This window comes from Lissotriton vulgaris, chromosome 3_1 (genome assembly GCF_964263255.1).
Source record: "Lissotriton vulgaris chromosome 3_1, aLisVul1.2, whole genome shotgun sequence".
Taxonomy (NCBI): Eukaryota; Metazoa; Chordata; class Amphibia; order Caudata; family Salamandridae; genus Lissotriton; species Lissotriton vulgaris.
In genome coordinates this window covers 1,864,752,970-1,864,769,902 of record NC_141689.1, presented here as the reverse complement: position 1 = coordinate 1,864,769,902, position 16,933 = coordinate 1,864,752,970, and the positions used below count along the sequence as shown (strand labels likewise).

Below are 16,933 nucleotides of genomic sequence, written 5' to 3'. Positions count from 1 at the left end.
TGTGAGATTTTTCTTCTCACATGGTTTAACCATGTGGTTATTTACGCGGGACGGGTTCGTACATGTCCAAAGGGTTTTTTCGGTTTCACGCAGGATTTCAGTTACGTAGCACATTAGTCTCTGTTATTTAAGCAAGCATAAAGCCTTTTCTCCATGTATGGATGTCGCGTGTATGTTAATTTTCTTTTATCTATTGTTTCTTTTTGTTAGTATCTGTTAATGAGAGGTTGATTCAAGCAAGTTTATTTTCCTCGAATTCTTTCTCCATCACCTGCATGGCACTGCCGCAATGTTGCCCTGGATCTGGGTCCCGTAAGGCGGGTGGAAAATGACCGACTTGCGTAACCATGGCGGATGGACTTTCCGTCCACCACGGAAGCATTGTGATTCCCACTGCCATCCTAATTTGGCGGTGGGTAAATCTCATTCTGATGGTGGGAGGATCGCCAACACCCGCCATCATAATGAGCCCCAATCTTCGATGGGGCTACTGCAAGAAATTGATCACATAACTCTATGGTCTGCTAATCACCGGACTATTCTCTGCTTCGCTGGAACATCTTCTCACACTGCGATGGCATACGGGCACTTGATCTACAGGTTGAATGAGCAATCAACTTTTCTTAGACATTTGAGGCCGTTTTCTGTGAATCCATCACTGATACCATCCGACCTTTTCCATACTGTACCTGAGGGAGTCTACATTTCGTTGCCTATCTCCAGACATCTGTGTTATGCTTCTTAGTACGCTGCACTTTAACTAATGGGTGATTACTTCCTCTCTCACAAGCCTAGACTTTGCATCTTTATACTTTGTATATTGCAGACTCTATGTGTTCACATTGAGGGGGTAGAGTGTACCTATGCTTCCTAGGTCTGCTTCGTTATTTTGAGACTGTCGTTTTTCTGTTTCTCTGCTTTTTACATGTAGAACATCAAAAGTTTATGTGATGATGTACTGGCCCTAATATGCTGTCCTATAAATAAAAATGTTTCAAACAGATCTTTATTTAAAATGGAAACAAAAACTTGACTGTATCAAATGCAATTCTTCAATACTGTCCACCTGTTCGTTTCAAACAAAAAACTGTTGACTTTGCCAATGCTTATTCTACTTCTCGGCCTGCCCTTGGTGGTTGCTAAACTGCTCTGCCGCTCACCCGTTTGACCAAGGATGTAAATAGTTTTGTATGTGCCTCCGACTTGCTCCTCGAGTAATCAAAATGATTGCAGGGGTGCTACAGTCATGTTACCTCATAAACCCCCAACTGCACCTATGTCTACTAGTGTCTAAACCTAATGTAATGGAAGGTCTTGTAAGAAATAGAGAGCTTGAAAAATAATGCATTTAAAGCTCTCTTTATTGATCTAGAGTTGTTTTCCTAGTTAGAGGAGATTTGTTTCAGCACAGAAAGTTTTAAACAGAAACTGCTTTCACTAATGGATTAGGTGAAGGGGGCGAAATGGTACAAGCGCAGACACAATCACTGTTAAGAGGCAAATTAGTTGGTGAAGACTGTACCATGCAAGAGCTGCATAACATAACAAAAAAAGAGCATAATTAGTAGCTAAGTATATGATCCCTCTCACTAAAAGAAAGCAACAAGTATTCTTTCATTAATGTATCAGACGAATGCACTACGATAACCAGCTGGACACCATGATAAATCCTTTTGCTTTTTAATTCTTTCCTTTCAAATGGCTCATGTGAAACCTCTGTTCCTGATTTTGAAAATGTGAATATCTGCCTTTCGAAAAGATATTGTAAAAAAAAAAAATATATATATATATATATATATATATATATCAAAACTTGAAATCTACTTAAACGATTTAAGGCATGTGCCTGAGGCTATGGCGTGTCAGGTACAAGAGTTCACAGGCAGCAAGACACTGCATGAGAAAAATGCAAAAGTATAATTTTGCAAGAACAGGAGAAACAGGTATGGATGGAATGGCTCTTCAAAGGTGTTGCTCGTGTCAACGTCTTAATGATATGGTGTTAAAACTACTACCGGGTGTTTGCTTTTACCTCTCAGGAGTGATTCAAAGAAACAAAAAAGTGTATTTGTAAGAACCGCCCCTAATCTCTTCATCCAATCATTCTCGGCCCTGCCTCTGAGATCCCAGCAGTTTCTACCATTCAGGCTACAATATAGCTGCAGAGTTAAGAAGTAAGCCAGTGGCAGACATCCCTTGCAGCTCCAAGCAGCGCACGTGCCAGTGAGCAGGATGAAGAACACATTATTGAATTTCATCACCTTCGTATTGGAGAAACTAATTCCCTTTGGCAGGTCCAGACAGGGCACCAAGAAAGAAGAAACAAACACTGATTCAAACTACTACGATGTGTCATGTTTCAAAAGAGGCGACCTACTGGAGGTGTCGCGTACCCTCTTCGTCCACTTCGGCATCTACTTAGGAGATAACAGGGTCGCTCATTTGATGCCTGACATCCTTCCAGCTATTTCTAGGGATAAATCATGGATTCATACAGTTGTGACCAACAAAAGGCTGATCATGGGTGTCTTGGCTAAAGTTGCCAGTATCAGGGTGGACACAGTGGAGGACTTTGCCTATGGAGCCAGCATTGTCGTCAATCACATGGACCGCAAGTTCACTGTCAAGCCATTGTCGAATGAAGAAGTGGCCACACGGGCTGAGAAGCTGGTGGGATCCATCGCATACAGCTTGCTGTGGAACAACTGTGAACACTTTGTGACATACTGCAGATACGACAGCCTCGTAAGCTTTCAAACCGATAAGGTAAATCCTGAAAAGTATTTGATCTACAAATAAAGCAAAGAAATCCTAAGTTTTATATTTCAACTGTTTATTTCTAAACAATAGTAAGCAAGGAACAGTTCAACGTTGCAATATAACTATAGAATTTGGACATGACAGCAATAAACAGTTGTAATGTGTCAGTCTGTATCTCACTTAACCTCCTGGTCTCAAAATCAGGAGCTGCATTCCATAACAGATAGCTGCGCATCGGTGGTTATCACACATGACATGAAAACACTTCTCACATAGTCTCAAAACAAAAATAACACCCTCACACCCTACAAGGTGTGGGGGGGTGTCTTGCTATCCCAGTGGGTAAGCCTAACCAGGGGTAGTAAGCACTATGCAAATGCTATAATATAATATGTGCAGCAATATTTGTAGAGCACCTAGGTGTATTACTCATAGACTTTTTCACTGAATGTTTTGAGTAAATATCCATCAATGAATACGGTTGCATTCAAAAGCGTTAAAACATTTTTCAGTACGTATGTGAATTTCTAGATTAGGGAAATCATGGAGATGTAAAAGTTGGATTCACACTCTGAACGGTATTAATGTAAATTGTGCACTGTTAAGCTTTGCTATATTTTACAATATGTAGTATGCATTTCTTGTATAAGTTATAATACCTGTTTGTCCTACTCATTATCTACCATTCCGACGTCGTGACTTCAACAGGCCTCCATCCAATCTACAACACTGTCTTAGGTGGGACCAGACCAACTTTGTTGAACCGAGGTAACACCTCCAGGTTATTTAGCCAGGAAGCTGCAATTTAAATTGGCACGGAGGAGTTTTAAATGTCCTTGCTCAGACTGGAAAATAACTCAGGGGCATATTATCAAGTACTGTGATAAAAATGATCGCCGCTTTAGCAGCAGGAAACCACAGCTAAAGCGGCGATAATGGGCTTGATAATATGCTCTTGTGAATTCCTATAGCAGCCCAGGTTCTGGTGTAAGCCTGGGCTGCTATGGGAATTCACAAGGGCATATTATCAAGCCCATTATCACCTCTTTAGCGGCAGTTTCCTGCTGCTAAAGCGGTGATCATTTTATCGCCGTTCTTGATAATATGCCCCTCAGTCTAAAATATTCCTAATAGTTTATTCATCCACAGGGGTACCTGCTGCTTCTTCTATGTTCTTTTTCACGGATGGGCTGTTGTACTCCTATGCAAATTTCTTCCTAACCTGCCACCCCATAATGAGGGCTTTATTTGTAATAGAGTGCTGGTGCCCAAGGCTCTGCTCAGAAGCCCGCAGCTGGCTGTATAAAACATCAGTGTGTCGAATACCGAGGCTGTGTAGTCTTCAGTCCACCCAATGCCTCTTTAATCCACTAGACATATCTTCCACAAGTTCTTCCGTCTTTCACTTTCTCCTTCTTTGCCTTTTGTGTGTTTATATCTTTCATGCTCTCAGGAAATGTCTAATGAGGAAAAATAAGTACCAGTCTCCCCAAAATAAGTGCTGGTGGCCCCCACCGGCAACCACCAGCTTAAAATAAGCACTGCATATTTACCACCTTTATAATGGCCCTTTAAATGGAAATAAAAATATGTCCTTAGTTTGATTATTATTCGATTCTAAAGGTTCAATTCCTAATAAAGTAGTACAATAAAATGTATTAGGCCAAATGCAAAATATACCTAAATACATTGACTAAACCAGTATACTTTGTAGAGAATCATTTCATAGATATTTTCTGTGGTCCCCTCTAAAATAGGATCTTTCAAAACTAGAAAATGTGTTAATTTTAAAACACTTCAGGATGAGGTTTTTAACAAATGCAACGTGTTGTTCTGATTTCTATCTCAAGAAACTAAGGAAAGGAGCTATCTGGTACGTTTTTACCACACTTATGGATATGCTTTTGTCAAAATTTAATAATCTAGGACCCATTATTAATGCCTGGCGCTAGGTATGTGTGAGTTTGTGTATTGTCTGACCTTGCATGTTCATGTGTTTAAGTGAAGGGGCTAGGATTTAACGATCGGAAGGAATACTTTATCTCAAAGTATTTTTCCTGGCAAAAAGTGATGAGTTCTTATTGCTGTTTTGGCTCAGTAGTTACTGGCAGTCACTGTAGCGTGAAGAGTTGGGTTCACTGGAGGTTTGTGTTGACGGTCATTGCTAGCAGAAGAGTCTCTGCATGAATGGGCCATTTCGCAGTCATGAACTGCCCAAAACGCCAGTATTTTACCTTTTTTAACAGAAGGAGCTCAACTGGTGCCTGTGGGGCGGCACCCCATGGGGATCAGGAACTCACTCCGGCAGAGGCCAGCAGGGCTCAGGAAGGCCCAGTTGCAGGTGCAAGGCAGGTCCAGTGCAGCAGATCAGCTGGGCATTTGCAGGGAGGCCAATGGAGCTTGATGTGTCCCTGTAGCTCAGAACAGGAGGTTAGCCAACTGGCCCTTGGAGTCACTCAGGTTAGCACAGGATAAAGGGAGTATTTCCAGTTTTACTTCTCAGTAAGCAGGTCTGGCCTCAAGCAGCAGGGTGGTCCCCTGGCACACAAGTCAGGCCTCAAGCAGTAGAGCAGTCCTCTAGTGAACAAGGCTTTCCTTCTTCTGTATTGCCCACAGGTGCTGGAGTGTACTGAAGTGGTGTTCTGAAGGACTAGTATGTGTACTTGGTGCAAGTCTTTGTTGTGGGGGGACACCCTGGGCTACCCCCAAATTAGGCTCTGGAAGGTTCTTTGCTTCCCCTGCCAAGGCTCCAAGAAGTCTGGTGTGACGAAAGGCTGTTGTCAGGTTCATTTGTGTGTGTTGGAAGCAAACCCGTAGAAGTGTGAATGGGGCAGAGTACAGTTCTGCTCTCAGCAATCCAGCCAGTATGGCCCATCCTGCCTACACCCAGTCCCTTTTGCCTCACTGTGCAGAGGGAATACACAACCCCCAGCAGCAGAGCCATTCACAGTCATGTGATCCAGAATACTGTCAGCAGGTACCAAATATTTAGGACAAGAACATTTGAACTTTCTAAAAGTGGCATTTTCAGAATTGGGACTTAAAATCTGCCTTTACCATTAAAGAAGATTTTAAGTTACAGTAAATTGGAGTCCAAAATTATACTTCGATCTACTCCTAATCAAATGTTAGCCCTTAATAAATGTAATAAGGTAACCCAATGTAATCCTTAGGGATAGATAGGCCTTACAGTAATTAAAAAAACTATTTAGGAGTTATTCACTACAGTGAAGGACTGGGTTCTTTGGACCCAGCGGTGCCAGGGCACAACACCTGAAACCTTCGTGGGTAACCTGCTCCGGCGTACAAGTCACAGAGACACGGGACACTTCCTTCGGCGTCAAAGAGTCAAGGTTTATTTACTGCAGGGAACACAGAAGTCACAGGAAGTACATCGAGTGTAGTTCGGGGAGACTGCTTCAAATTGTATTTGTGGATCGCTCCTTTTATACAGTTTTTACCCATAGGATAACATGATACACAATAGTTTACAACCTGGTTCCCATAAGTCGCTCTCAGAGGGGTCGCTTAGATCACTTTGAAACACACAAGATCCGGAACATAAGTGCGGAAACATTTGGCGGTTCCCAACTGTAAAAACCCATCTTCCCACCATTAGCAAATTCCAATCAGCAGTAAAGTAGATCGAAATAGGAACGAAGACAGGTGCAGAGGAAGACGGAGACAGTAGGGAGATCGGAAAGGGTGTAAAAGGGGAGTGTCGAGAAGCACGAGATACAGGCATCAAAGGGACGTGCCTAATGAGATGCACGGCTGAGACAATAAGCCCGTGCGGCAAGATGAGCCTCGAGCGGCGCCATCTGCCTTACAGTAGCATCCCCCCCGTCATAAAGACACTTACAAAGAACATGCGTCTTCCGCCATATCTTGGGAGTCCCAGGGTCGCGAAGCGGACAGCGTCCGTTCGCTGGCTACTTGAGGGCAAGAGACAAAATGGATGCCGTATCTAAGATGGAACCCGTGGGTACAGATGACAAACCCACATAACAAACGAACGGTTTAAGTTAGCACAGCGAAACTGCGCACACTTACAAAACTCGTCATTTGCGGTTCATAGATACTAGACTCGACCATATTCGTGCGAGTTAAAAACACCACTTACAATTGTCACGGAACCTCAGACGCTCCTTTTGCCCTCATGTAGGCAAGCACTAGTCGGAATCATACTTGATATTCATCAGACCATCAAGATGTCGCTGTAGCATAGCTCTGTCCAACCGAGTCCCCTTGGTAACAGATGGTTGTCTCATACACGTTGTAGCACAGAGGCCACATAAGGCAGGACCACACTGCACACAAAGGCAACACGTGAACAGGAACACTACCACAACCCCGATGATCGTCAGAATCTTCCAACCCCAAGTCGACACCAGGCCCCAAAACCAACCAAGTAGCGTCCAATCCCCTACATCCACGTGTATGGATTCGGAGATCTTGTGCAACTTCGAGATGGCTTGATAGACAGTAGGAGCATTATCTGGAATGAAAATGCAACAGCTCGAATGGATCACTTTACATACCCCACCGCGATCTGCTAAGACAACATCTAAAACCATACGGTTTTGTAATGTCATAAGTCTCTCCGCCTGAAGTTCTGTGGTGATATTACCAAGGGCACTGGCAGTAATGTTAGCTGTCGATTCTACCACTCGAGTCAAATGTCTCAGGTTCCTACTATTAACCATAGGTCCCCAAAACGGGAGGAAACCCTTGAAAAAGTCTCCTGCCTCTTGACCGGCAGTATCCTCTTCGCTAATTACGCCTCGTACAACTCTAGTCTTATGATAATCGGCATCTACAGTAAACGTCGGAGGCAACAGATTTGCAACAAAACATGAGCCCATGAAGTCTGCGGGCAACCATGTGTATGCACGATCATGACAGATGAAGTACGTACCCTTGGGAACTATACGGTAACACCAGATATGGAATTCCCTTACCCGTAGTATGTGGCATCAACCCACACACCCAACAATTAGTAGTGTTAACCACTAACTGATGCTGATGGAGGAGCTGGATAAAGGAATTGTTGCGGAATTCTACACGTCTAGCCTGTTCGTGTTCTGGTAACATATGAAAGGAATGAGGAGAAGCAGTAGAAGTAATGTTAGGGTAAGGAGTAGGAGTAGGGGTAGGAAGTAAGAAGTAAGACATAGTGTAATACACCCCACCCGCCAAAAATGCAGAAGCAGTTAAAAACAAAACAAACAACTGGGATACAAAACAATTCGTACGACTAAGTTTCTGCAGCTTGACTCTATATGCCTGAGCTCCTTCCAAATCATTCAGCTTCGAAAATGCCATTTCCCTACGACCGTCCGCAACGTTTCTTGACGCACTTCGTTCTGTGCAGCAATAGTCAATCCCCAGGAGTTCCTAGGAACCGACGGTCTTTAACCTAGCGTCAAGACCTACTGTCCAGAAGGAAGTACGCGCGCGGCCCTACGGCCCTCAATACACAATATGTATTTATTTAGCACAATAATTCAGCTGTGGAAGGAAAAAGATACAAGGAAGAAGCTTGATATATATATATATACAAAACAATTTTCAATGATACGAATGTTCAAAGTTGATCATGGGAAACGAGGATATTGCAGTTATCAGTTTCAGCAAAGCAAGAAATTTTATTAGTCCTTAATGCGAGAACGCAAAGAATATCGATGTTTCCCGGGACGTGTCTGCTCGTCGAACAAAGGATCTGTCGAAGAGACAGCGTCCTGCTGATCAGTTCGTTGGTCTGGTCTTGAGTCTCTTGCTGACAAATGTTCAACAGTGGCTTTCTGCTGCGCTGAGGGTTCTCCAACAAGCTGTGCGTCGCTAAAAGGTACAAACGCCGGCAATGTTTCTGTTTCTGTTGACGCAATGCCTTTCCTTACCCACGGGTCTGCCGACAAAGAAATAGGGACTCGCTTACAATGGGTAGCATGTACCCAATTTTTCCGCCCCTCAAGACGAACGGCAGTCCTCGTGGCCAGGAGCACCTGGTAAGGTCCGGTGAAGCGAGGGTCCAGATTGTTTTTTCGTGAAAAATTTCGGGTAACCACCCAATCTCCGGGCTGGAGCTGGTGGCCTGGACCCTCCGTCTGCGTCGGCAAGGCGTCGTAAACCTGTTGATGAATTAACCTCAGTTTAGCAGTCAAGTCATGTAAGTAATCAATCAACATCGGAAACTCAAGATCAGAGAATATTCCTGGCCTAGGAACCCCCCACACATTCGCAGGACGGCCGAACACTATTTCATAGGGACTGAGCCCTATTCGGGAGTGTACAGTCGCCCTAGTTGACAGTAATGCTAGAGGCAAAGCATCTGGCCACGAAAGTCCAGTCGTAGCTTGAATCTTCGCTAATTTTAGTTTAAGGGTGCCATTGTACCCTTCAACCAATCCAGCTGACTGGGGATGATTGGCGCTATGGAATTTCTGATTTATTCCAAGGCCCTTACACACACTCTTCATCACACTTCCAACAAACTCACTTCCGTTATCTGACCACACGACTCTAGGCATTCCATACCGAGGAAAGTATTCCTTCAGTAGGATTTTCGCAGTAGACAAAGCAGTATTGTCTTTGAGGGGATAGGCCTCGATCCATCGGGAGAATGCGCAAACCACAACCAAAACGTATTTCAGGTTATTGCATCGCTCCATATGGATGAAGTCCAATTGGATCACCTCAAAGGGATACAAAGGAGGAGCAAAACTGCCAGGGGGAGTTGGGGTTCCTTTGCCAGGATTGTACATTATACACACCATACAATTCTTCACCAAACGTTCAGCACACTTAGTAATTCCATCATTCTTCCACACATCAGCCAACAACTTGCAAATACCTTTCGCGCTAATATGTGCTAACCCATGTGCCATTTGCACAACGGCCAGTACATACGCATCAGGCAACATCCATCTTTTCTGATCTGACAAATCAATCCAGCAACCATTCACATCCAACCTTCCCGTACTTTCTTTCCACTTCATCTTTTCAGTGTCGGTGGCCTCATTCTGAATTGCTTTCACACTCTCTATAGTATTCTCACACATACTTGATTCTGTAGGCCACCTAACCGAATTCGTCACATACATTCGAGTGCTAAGGTTCCGGGCAGTCTCCTTAGCAATCTCATCTGCAAACGTATTACCACGACCAACATCATCCGTCACTTTACGATGCGCACTACATTTAACAATTGCAACTTGAGCAGGCAAAGTCAATGCATCCAAAAGATCGTTCACAAGCTGGCCATGCTGTATTTTCGTGCCATGTGACGTCAAGAAACCACGTTCTCGCCACAATCGTCCGAAACTATGCGCTACACCGAAAGCATACTGACTATCGGTGTACACATTCACACGTTTACCTTTTGCTAATACACATGCTCTAGTAAGAGCGATCAGCTCTGCAGCTTGGGCAGAATTCTGACTCAATCTCGCAGTCTCAACAACAGTATTCAATGTCACCACAGCATAAGCAGTAGTCACATCACCATTCGGCAATTTAAAACATGACCCATCCACATACAGGATGCCATCCGGGTCTTCCAATGGGGTGTTTTTAAGGTCCACACGACCTTTTGTTTCCTCCTCTGTCCGCAAGTAACAGTCATGTTCTGTTACTGCATCTGACTCTGCACTAATTGGTAACAAAGTTGCCGGATTTAGGACATTACAACGTTTTATCTGAATGTGGCTTGCCAAGAGCGTCAATTCGTACCCAGATAACCTCGCACTCGTCAAGTGCTGAGTTTTCGTACGGTTCAAAAGAGTATCGACTGCATGCGGAACCATCACCGTAAGCATATTATCCATGACCAATCCTGCTGATTGTCGGATGGAGACCGCAGCTGCCGCAGTTGCTCTCAAACAACTCGGCAATGCTCTAGCTACTGGGTCTAAGGTCGAGGAAAAATATGCACATGGACGTTGCTTACCACCAAAAGGTTGCGTTAAGACGCTTAAAGCACAACCTTCCCTCTCGTGAACATATAACGTGAACGGTTTACTGTAATCAGGGGTACCTAACACAGGAGCCGAACACAATGAATCACGTAATTCAGAAAAACTTTTCTGACATTCTTCCGTCCATGGTAAAGGAGTCGAAACATCCTTGCACGTAAGAGCCACCAATGGTTTCGCTAGCAATGAAAAATTAGGAATCCACTGCCTGCAGTACGATGTGATACCTAGAAAGGCACGCACATCTCTTTGGGTTTGTGGCACAGCCATGCGCGCAATCGCTGCAATTCTCTCTGGGGTCAATCTCCTTCCCTCCTTTGACAATAAGTGACCTAGGTAGGTTACTTCTTGACAACAATATTGGAGTTTAGAAGGTGACACCTTGTGATTTAACTCACAGAGATGTTGCAGCAACGACACTGTAGCAATTTTGCAAATGTCCTGAGTATCAGCAGCCACCAATAAGTCGTCGACGTATTGGATTAAAGCCGCACCAACCGGCAACCTAAACGCATCTAGTTGACCCTTCAAAGCTTGACTGTAAATCGATGGACTTTCACAGTAGCCCTGAGGAGCGCGTTTGAACCGGAAGCTACGTCCACCAAGAGAGAAACCGAAAAGGTCCCTGCTCTCTTCGGCAATCGGGATGCTGAAAAACGCATTTTTCAAATCAATCACCGAAAACCATGAAGCTGTAGCTGGAATCAGAGTCAGTAGCGCCGTAATGTCAGGCACAACAGGGAATTGAGGAACCACAATTTTATTCACCTCCCGTAAATCGATAACAAAACGATAAACAGGCGGTTTGGTAGGATCAGTACGTTTAAGAATGGGCAGTACAGGACTATTGCACACGTTTCCCCGAGTTTCTTCAATGACATCTTTCTCGATCAAATCATAGATGATCGCTAACAAAGCTCGTTCACCATCAAGGGAGATACGATATTGGGGAATACGTGGCAATCGCACATTCGATTTCAACTGAACAACATAAGGGGAGATATCAAGTAGGCCCACGTCATTTGGACCCGTCGCCCACAAAGATGCAGGAAGAGAACTCAATTCCGGTGGAAGCTTATCGAGGGACAAGTACATGGGAGAGACTACCCTCTCTCCTAACGTAAGCTTTACACCCGCAGGAGAACAATACAAAGTCGCATACAAGCGTTTAAGCAAATCCAGACCCAAAAGATTTTCGCCACAACCAGTAGACAAAATCAATGGAGCTTCGAGCTCACGTGGCCCAATTTGAAGGGGCAAAGGGCGCGAAACTGGATTGCTAACGGGGGCGCCAGAGAATCCAACGGAAACATTTGTTAAGCCAGACAAAGGTGCGCCAGGGAGTTTCGAATGCATGATAGAACTTTTCGCTGCACCAGTGTCCAACAGAAAAGGCTCAACGACGCCCGATGTAGCAACTGCGACGTAAGGCCCTCTCTGATCAACCGGAACTGATACCACTCCCTCTCCTTGTCTTTGGCTGTCCTAGTAATTACTATCGTCAGGTCCCTGATCGACGTAATAATCGTCTACATTGTACTGCGCAGATCGTCCTTGCGATGATCCACGTTGATCGAAACAGTTATTAGAATTTGATGAATGGTCAGAGCGATCATTCTGAGCACCACGACCTCTACCACGTGATGCGTGCTGTGCACCACCACGACCTCCTCTAGACGAATTACCACCACTACGGTCATTTAAAACAGGACAATTGAATTTAATGTGTCCCTCCTGTCTACAATAAGCACATTGATTGTACCCTAATGAAGATCTCTGAAAAGATGAATCATTACGCGGCTGCGATCGATTCGATTGCGACTGCGATCTATTCTGCTGAGGCGCATTCTGATTAGAACGCGGCGGATATGCTTGTTGTAACAACACTTTAGTTTTCAGCTCTTTCGTCTTTTTATCGGCCCGGTCATTTTCCTCTTTTTCTCTATTTTCGTAATATTGTGCCGTAGCCAATATCTGAGCTGAGGTAGAAACGGCCCATGAACTTTCTGAATTTTTCAATTTATGGCTCAAGTCGGGCAATAAGTTCGATACGAATTTATCCACAAACAACCTCTGTCCACCCTCAGTACCCATATCCTGCCCACTATGATCGACGAATGTTTCCTCGAACCTCGTAAAGAAGTCTGAAACACTCTCATCTTTCTTCTGCTTACAGGCTGACAACTTGTCCCAATTTACCCTCATAGCTGGCATAAGCGTTTTCATTAATGTAATGATTCGCTGGGGAAGAAGTTCAATCAACTGATCGGGTTTAGTAGCAGCCACTTGTCCAGCGTCTGCCGCTGTAATGGCAGCCCAATCACCACCTAATTCATTCGCGTGATCTTGGTGACGAATCTTGGCCCATACCGGTTGCGGTACGACATTGCCAAACAACATGTCGATATCGGCCAGATTCATTATCGTAGCGTCTACGAGCTGCGATAATTCTTTGTAATACCCCGCAGGATTTTTGCGAGGATCAGGCAAAGTTTGTTTCACCTGAAGCACTTCCGATCGTTTCCAAGGGAGGTGTATCCACACTCTCTGGAAATGTGCTGGTATTGGAGCATTAGCATTAGTATTATCAGCGGGTACCCAAACTGGCGGAACTTCACGCATAGGATATTGGCCAGACCCATCTCGTTGTTCAATGTCCTCAACGAACAATGCATGAGGAATAGGAGCGGGACGAAGAGATAGCAACCGCTCAATAGCACGTCGGACATTAGTGTCGACTATCAGTCCAGTTGCGAACTGAAGCCGGAGTTCAGACAGGGCGGTCAGCACCTCGTCAGGCGCATTGGCCGCTATCTGATCATGTAAGAACTTGCACATTTCATCAAACACACATCTCTGAGTAGGTATGTTGAATTGATCAAACGTTTCGAGGACAACACGAGGTGGATTTCTAACAGGGTTTATCATCCAACCCATCGCCATATTGTATAGCGCAACACGTTCTCTATTACCAGGAAGCTGGCTACGTCTCTGTGGACCATCAGAACCTGCAGACCCAAAAACAGGTCCGAGCGACTGAAAGAAGTTTGTCGCAAGGGGAGAATCACGATTACGAGTAGAGGGAGAAGAGTAAGACACAGGACTAACAAGAGAAGGAGTAGAGACGTTAGCAGCAACAGGGGTTAACAACACAGGAGCAGTAGCGTGAGCAGTAGCGGGAACAGGAGTATGTGGAAGCGGAGGAGCAGTAGGAATAGAAATAGGCAAAGGAGCAGGAACAGTCGGAAGAGCAGGTGCAGGTTGAGGAACTGGTGGAGGAATAACAGGTGGAAGAACAGGTACGGCAGGGACCACAGGAGCTGCGGTACCCTGTACGTACGGAGGTGGCGACTTCATAAGATAGGACATTAAAGAATCCTCAACTGCCTCTTCCTTCTTATCCGACTCCATAGGCAAAACAGGATAGCATTTGTCTATGGACATACGCTGTAATCTCTCAAACACTTCCTTATCCTTATCCTCCTTATCACGCTGAAACTGCTCAGCTTTCTTCACTATAGTAGCAACAGTATCTCGCTGACTACGTTTATTTTGTCTGATCTCTTTCTGTCGGGCTTCTTTGCGCCAGAACCGAAAGGCATCAAACATGGCCGGCCTTGATTTACGTTCGAACAACTTTATTTCCAAATTATCTAAGATCGACGCTTCGAAGCTACCGTGAGGTGGCCAACGAAGATCGCCGTCTTTCTTTGTATATTTGATCCAATAATCGTTAAAAGCAATCGGGCCTAGCCCATGTTTGCTATATAAGTCATATGTAGGAGTTCCAACCGGAGGTATCGGACACGAGTCCTCCAGCAGGGAATCCGCACCACAAGGTCTAAAGCAACTGAACAAAGTACTGCGACCAGGCATCTTGCACACTAGCCGAGTTTCACAAACTTCAAGGGTTACGGGATTTCGGGATTTACCAAGTCCCAGCAAAGAACTAAACCCTCGGTCTTTGGCGGCTGCAGTCGTCAAACAAATACAACAACAACAAAGTACGCTAGCAAAGTGTCACCGACAAAAACACTCACACAGCGTGTACAACAAAGACACCCGCTAAAGTGTCTACAACAAAAACACTCGCTAAAGTGTTTACAACAAAGACACTCGCTAAAGTGCCTACAACCAAGAACTCTGGGAGCGACCCACAAATACTTAACTCAAAGATCAATGGCGTCCTCAGGAAGGCCCGTCAATCGTCTCGCTATACCAAGGTCTACGCCAGGCGCCAAAACAGGTCTACAGTCAGGGCAGCAGTCCGTCGCAGCCGTTAGGAGGCGGGAATCTTCGCGGGAAAAGTCTTCGGGCCACTTATTTCGACAACAGGATCGATGAAGCGGGGTGCACCTTCCCTCGGAGATTTCACACGAAGTTCCTCACGATCGTCGGGCTTGGACCGGTACCACTGATGCAGCCCCACGTTGGGCGCCAACTGAAGGACTGGGTTCTTTGGACCCAGCGGTGCCAGGGCACAACACCTGAAACCTTCGTGGGTAACCTGCTCCGGCGTACAAGTCACAGAGACACGGGACACTTCCTTCGGCGTCAAAGAGTCAAGGTTTATTTACTGCAGGGAACACAGAAGTCACAGGAAGTACATCGAGTGTAGTTCGGGGAGACTGCTTCAAATTGTATTTGTGGATCGCTCCTTTTATACAGTTTTTACCCATAGGATAACATGATACACAATAGTTTACAACCTGGTTCCCATAAGTCGCTCTCAGAGGGGTCGCTTAGATCACTTTGAAACACACAAGATCCGGAACATAAGTGCGGAAACATTTGGCGGTTCCCAACTGTAAAAACCCATCTTCCCACCATTAGCAAATTCCAATCAGCAGTAAAGTAGATCGAAATAGGAACGAAGACAGGTGCAGAGGAAGACGGAGACAGTAGGGAGATCGGAAAGGGTGTAAAAGGGGAGTGTCGAGAAGCACGAGATACAGGCATCAAAGGGACGTGCCTAATGAGATGCACGGCTGAGACAATAAGCCCGTGCGGCAAGATGAGCCTCGAGCGGCGCCATCTGCCTTACAGTAGCATCCCCCCCGTCATAAAGACACTTACAAAGAACATGCGTCTTCCGCCATATCTTGGGAGTCCCAGGGTCGCGAAGCGGACAGCGTCCGTTCGCTGGCTACTTGAGGGCAAGAGACAAAATGGATGCCGTATCTAAGATGGAACCCGTGGGTACAGATGACAAACCCACATAACAAACGAACGGTTTAAGTTAGCACAGCGAAACTGCGCACACTTACAAAACTCGTCATTTGCGGTTCATAGATACTAGACTCGACCATATTCGTGCGAGTTAAAAACACCACTTACAATTGTCACGGAACCTCAACAGGACATGTAAAAAATAAACCTGCATGTCCTACTTTTAAATACAATGCATCCTGCCCTATGGGCCTTTAGGGTTCACCGTAGGGGTGACTTATATGTATTACAAAGTAAGGTTTGGGACTGGCAAAAGGTTTATTTTGCCAAGTCAAATTGGCAGTTTAAAACTGCATCACAGGCTGCAATGGCAGGCCAGAGACATGTATATTTTTAAGTGCTACTTTAGTGGGTGGCACAATGAGTGCTGCAGGCCCAATAGTAGCATTTAATTCACAGGCCCTATGTACATGCAGAGTCACTTTATTAGGGACTTGCATGTTAATTAAATATGCCTATCAGGTGTAGGATAATTTAACCATGTTTGAGAGAGTGAGTACAAGCCCTTTAACACTGGTTAGCAGCGGTAAAGTGCAGAGTCCTAATGCAAACAAAAAAGAATTCTGAAAAACAGGAGAGATGAAAAAAAAACGCTTGGGGGTGACCCGCAGAGAGCCAAGTCTAAAATATAAGTGTCACAAATTTTGTACCACGAAATCACAAGGTTTGCTGTACACTCACCATTAAATGCACTCCAATTCACTCATAAAATTATCTCAATGTAGGTTTTCCTACTGAAGATGTGTAAACCTCTAAGGCTCTGATTACAACTGGGTCTGAACATTTCGCAATCGCGCAACATCCTGAGATTCACCGGCAACCACGGGTTATGGTTGAAATTGTCAGCATTGCATCTATTGCCCGAGCCACAAAGTCACATGGCACTATTAAATAACTAGTGAATTGGCTTACATGAGGGGCAGGGTGCACAAAAATATTCAGAATGTATCTTAACCAATTATACAATTCTG

At 44.9% G+C, this 16,933-nt stretch overlaps 1 protein-coding gene across 1 annotated transcript in view; it reads left to right on the top strand.

Annotated features, from left to right (window-relative positions):
- The first annotated feature begins 2,161 nt into the window (after positions 1 to 2,161).
- The window catches only part of LOC147728557 (lecithin retinol acyltransferase-like), a 288,233-nt gene continuing 273,461 nt past the window's right edge, over positions 2,162 to 16,933 (top strand). The window contains exon 1 of the mRNA XM_086963304.1: positions 2,162 to 2,766. Coding sequence (XP_086819430.1) covers positions 2,233 to 2,766 — 534 coding nt within the window. The 5' untranslated portion in view covers positions 2,162 to 2,232. The remainder of the gene's footprint in view (positions 2,767 to 16,933) is intronic.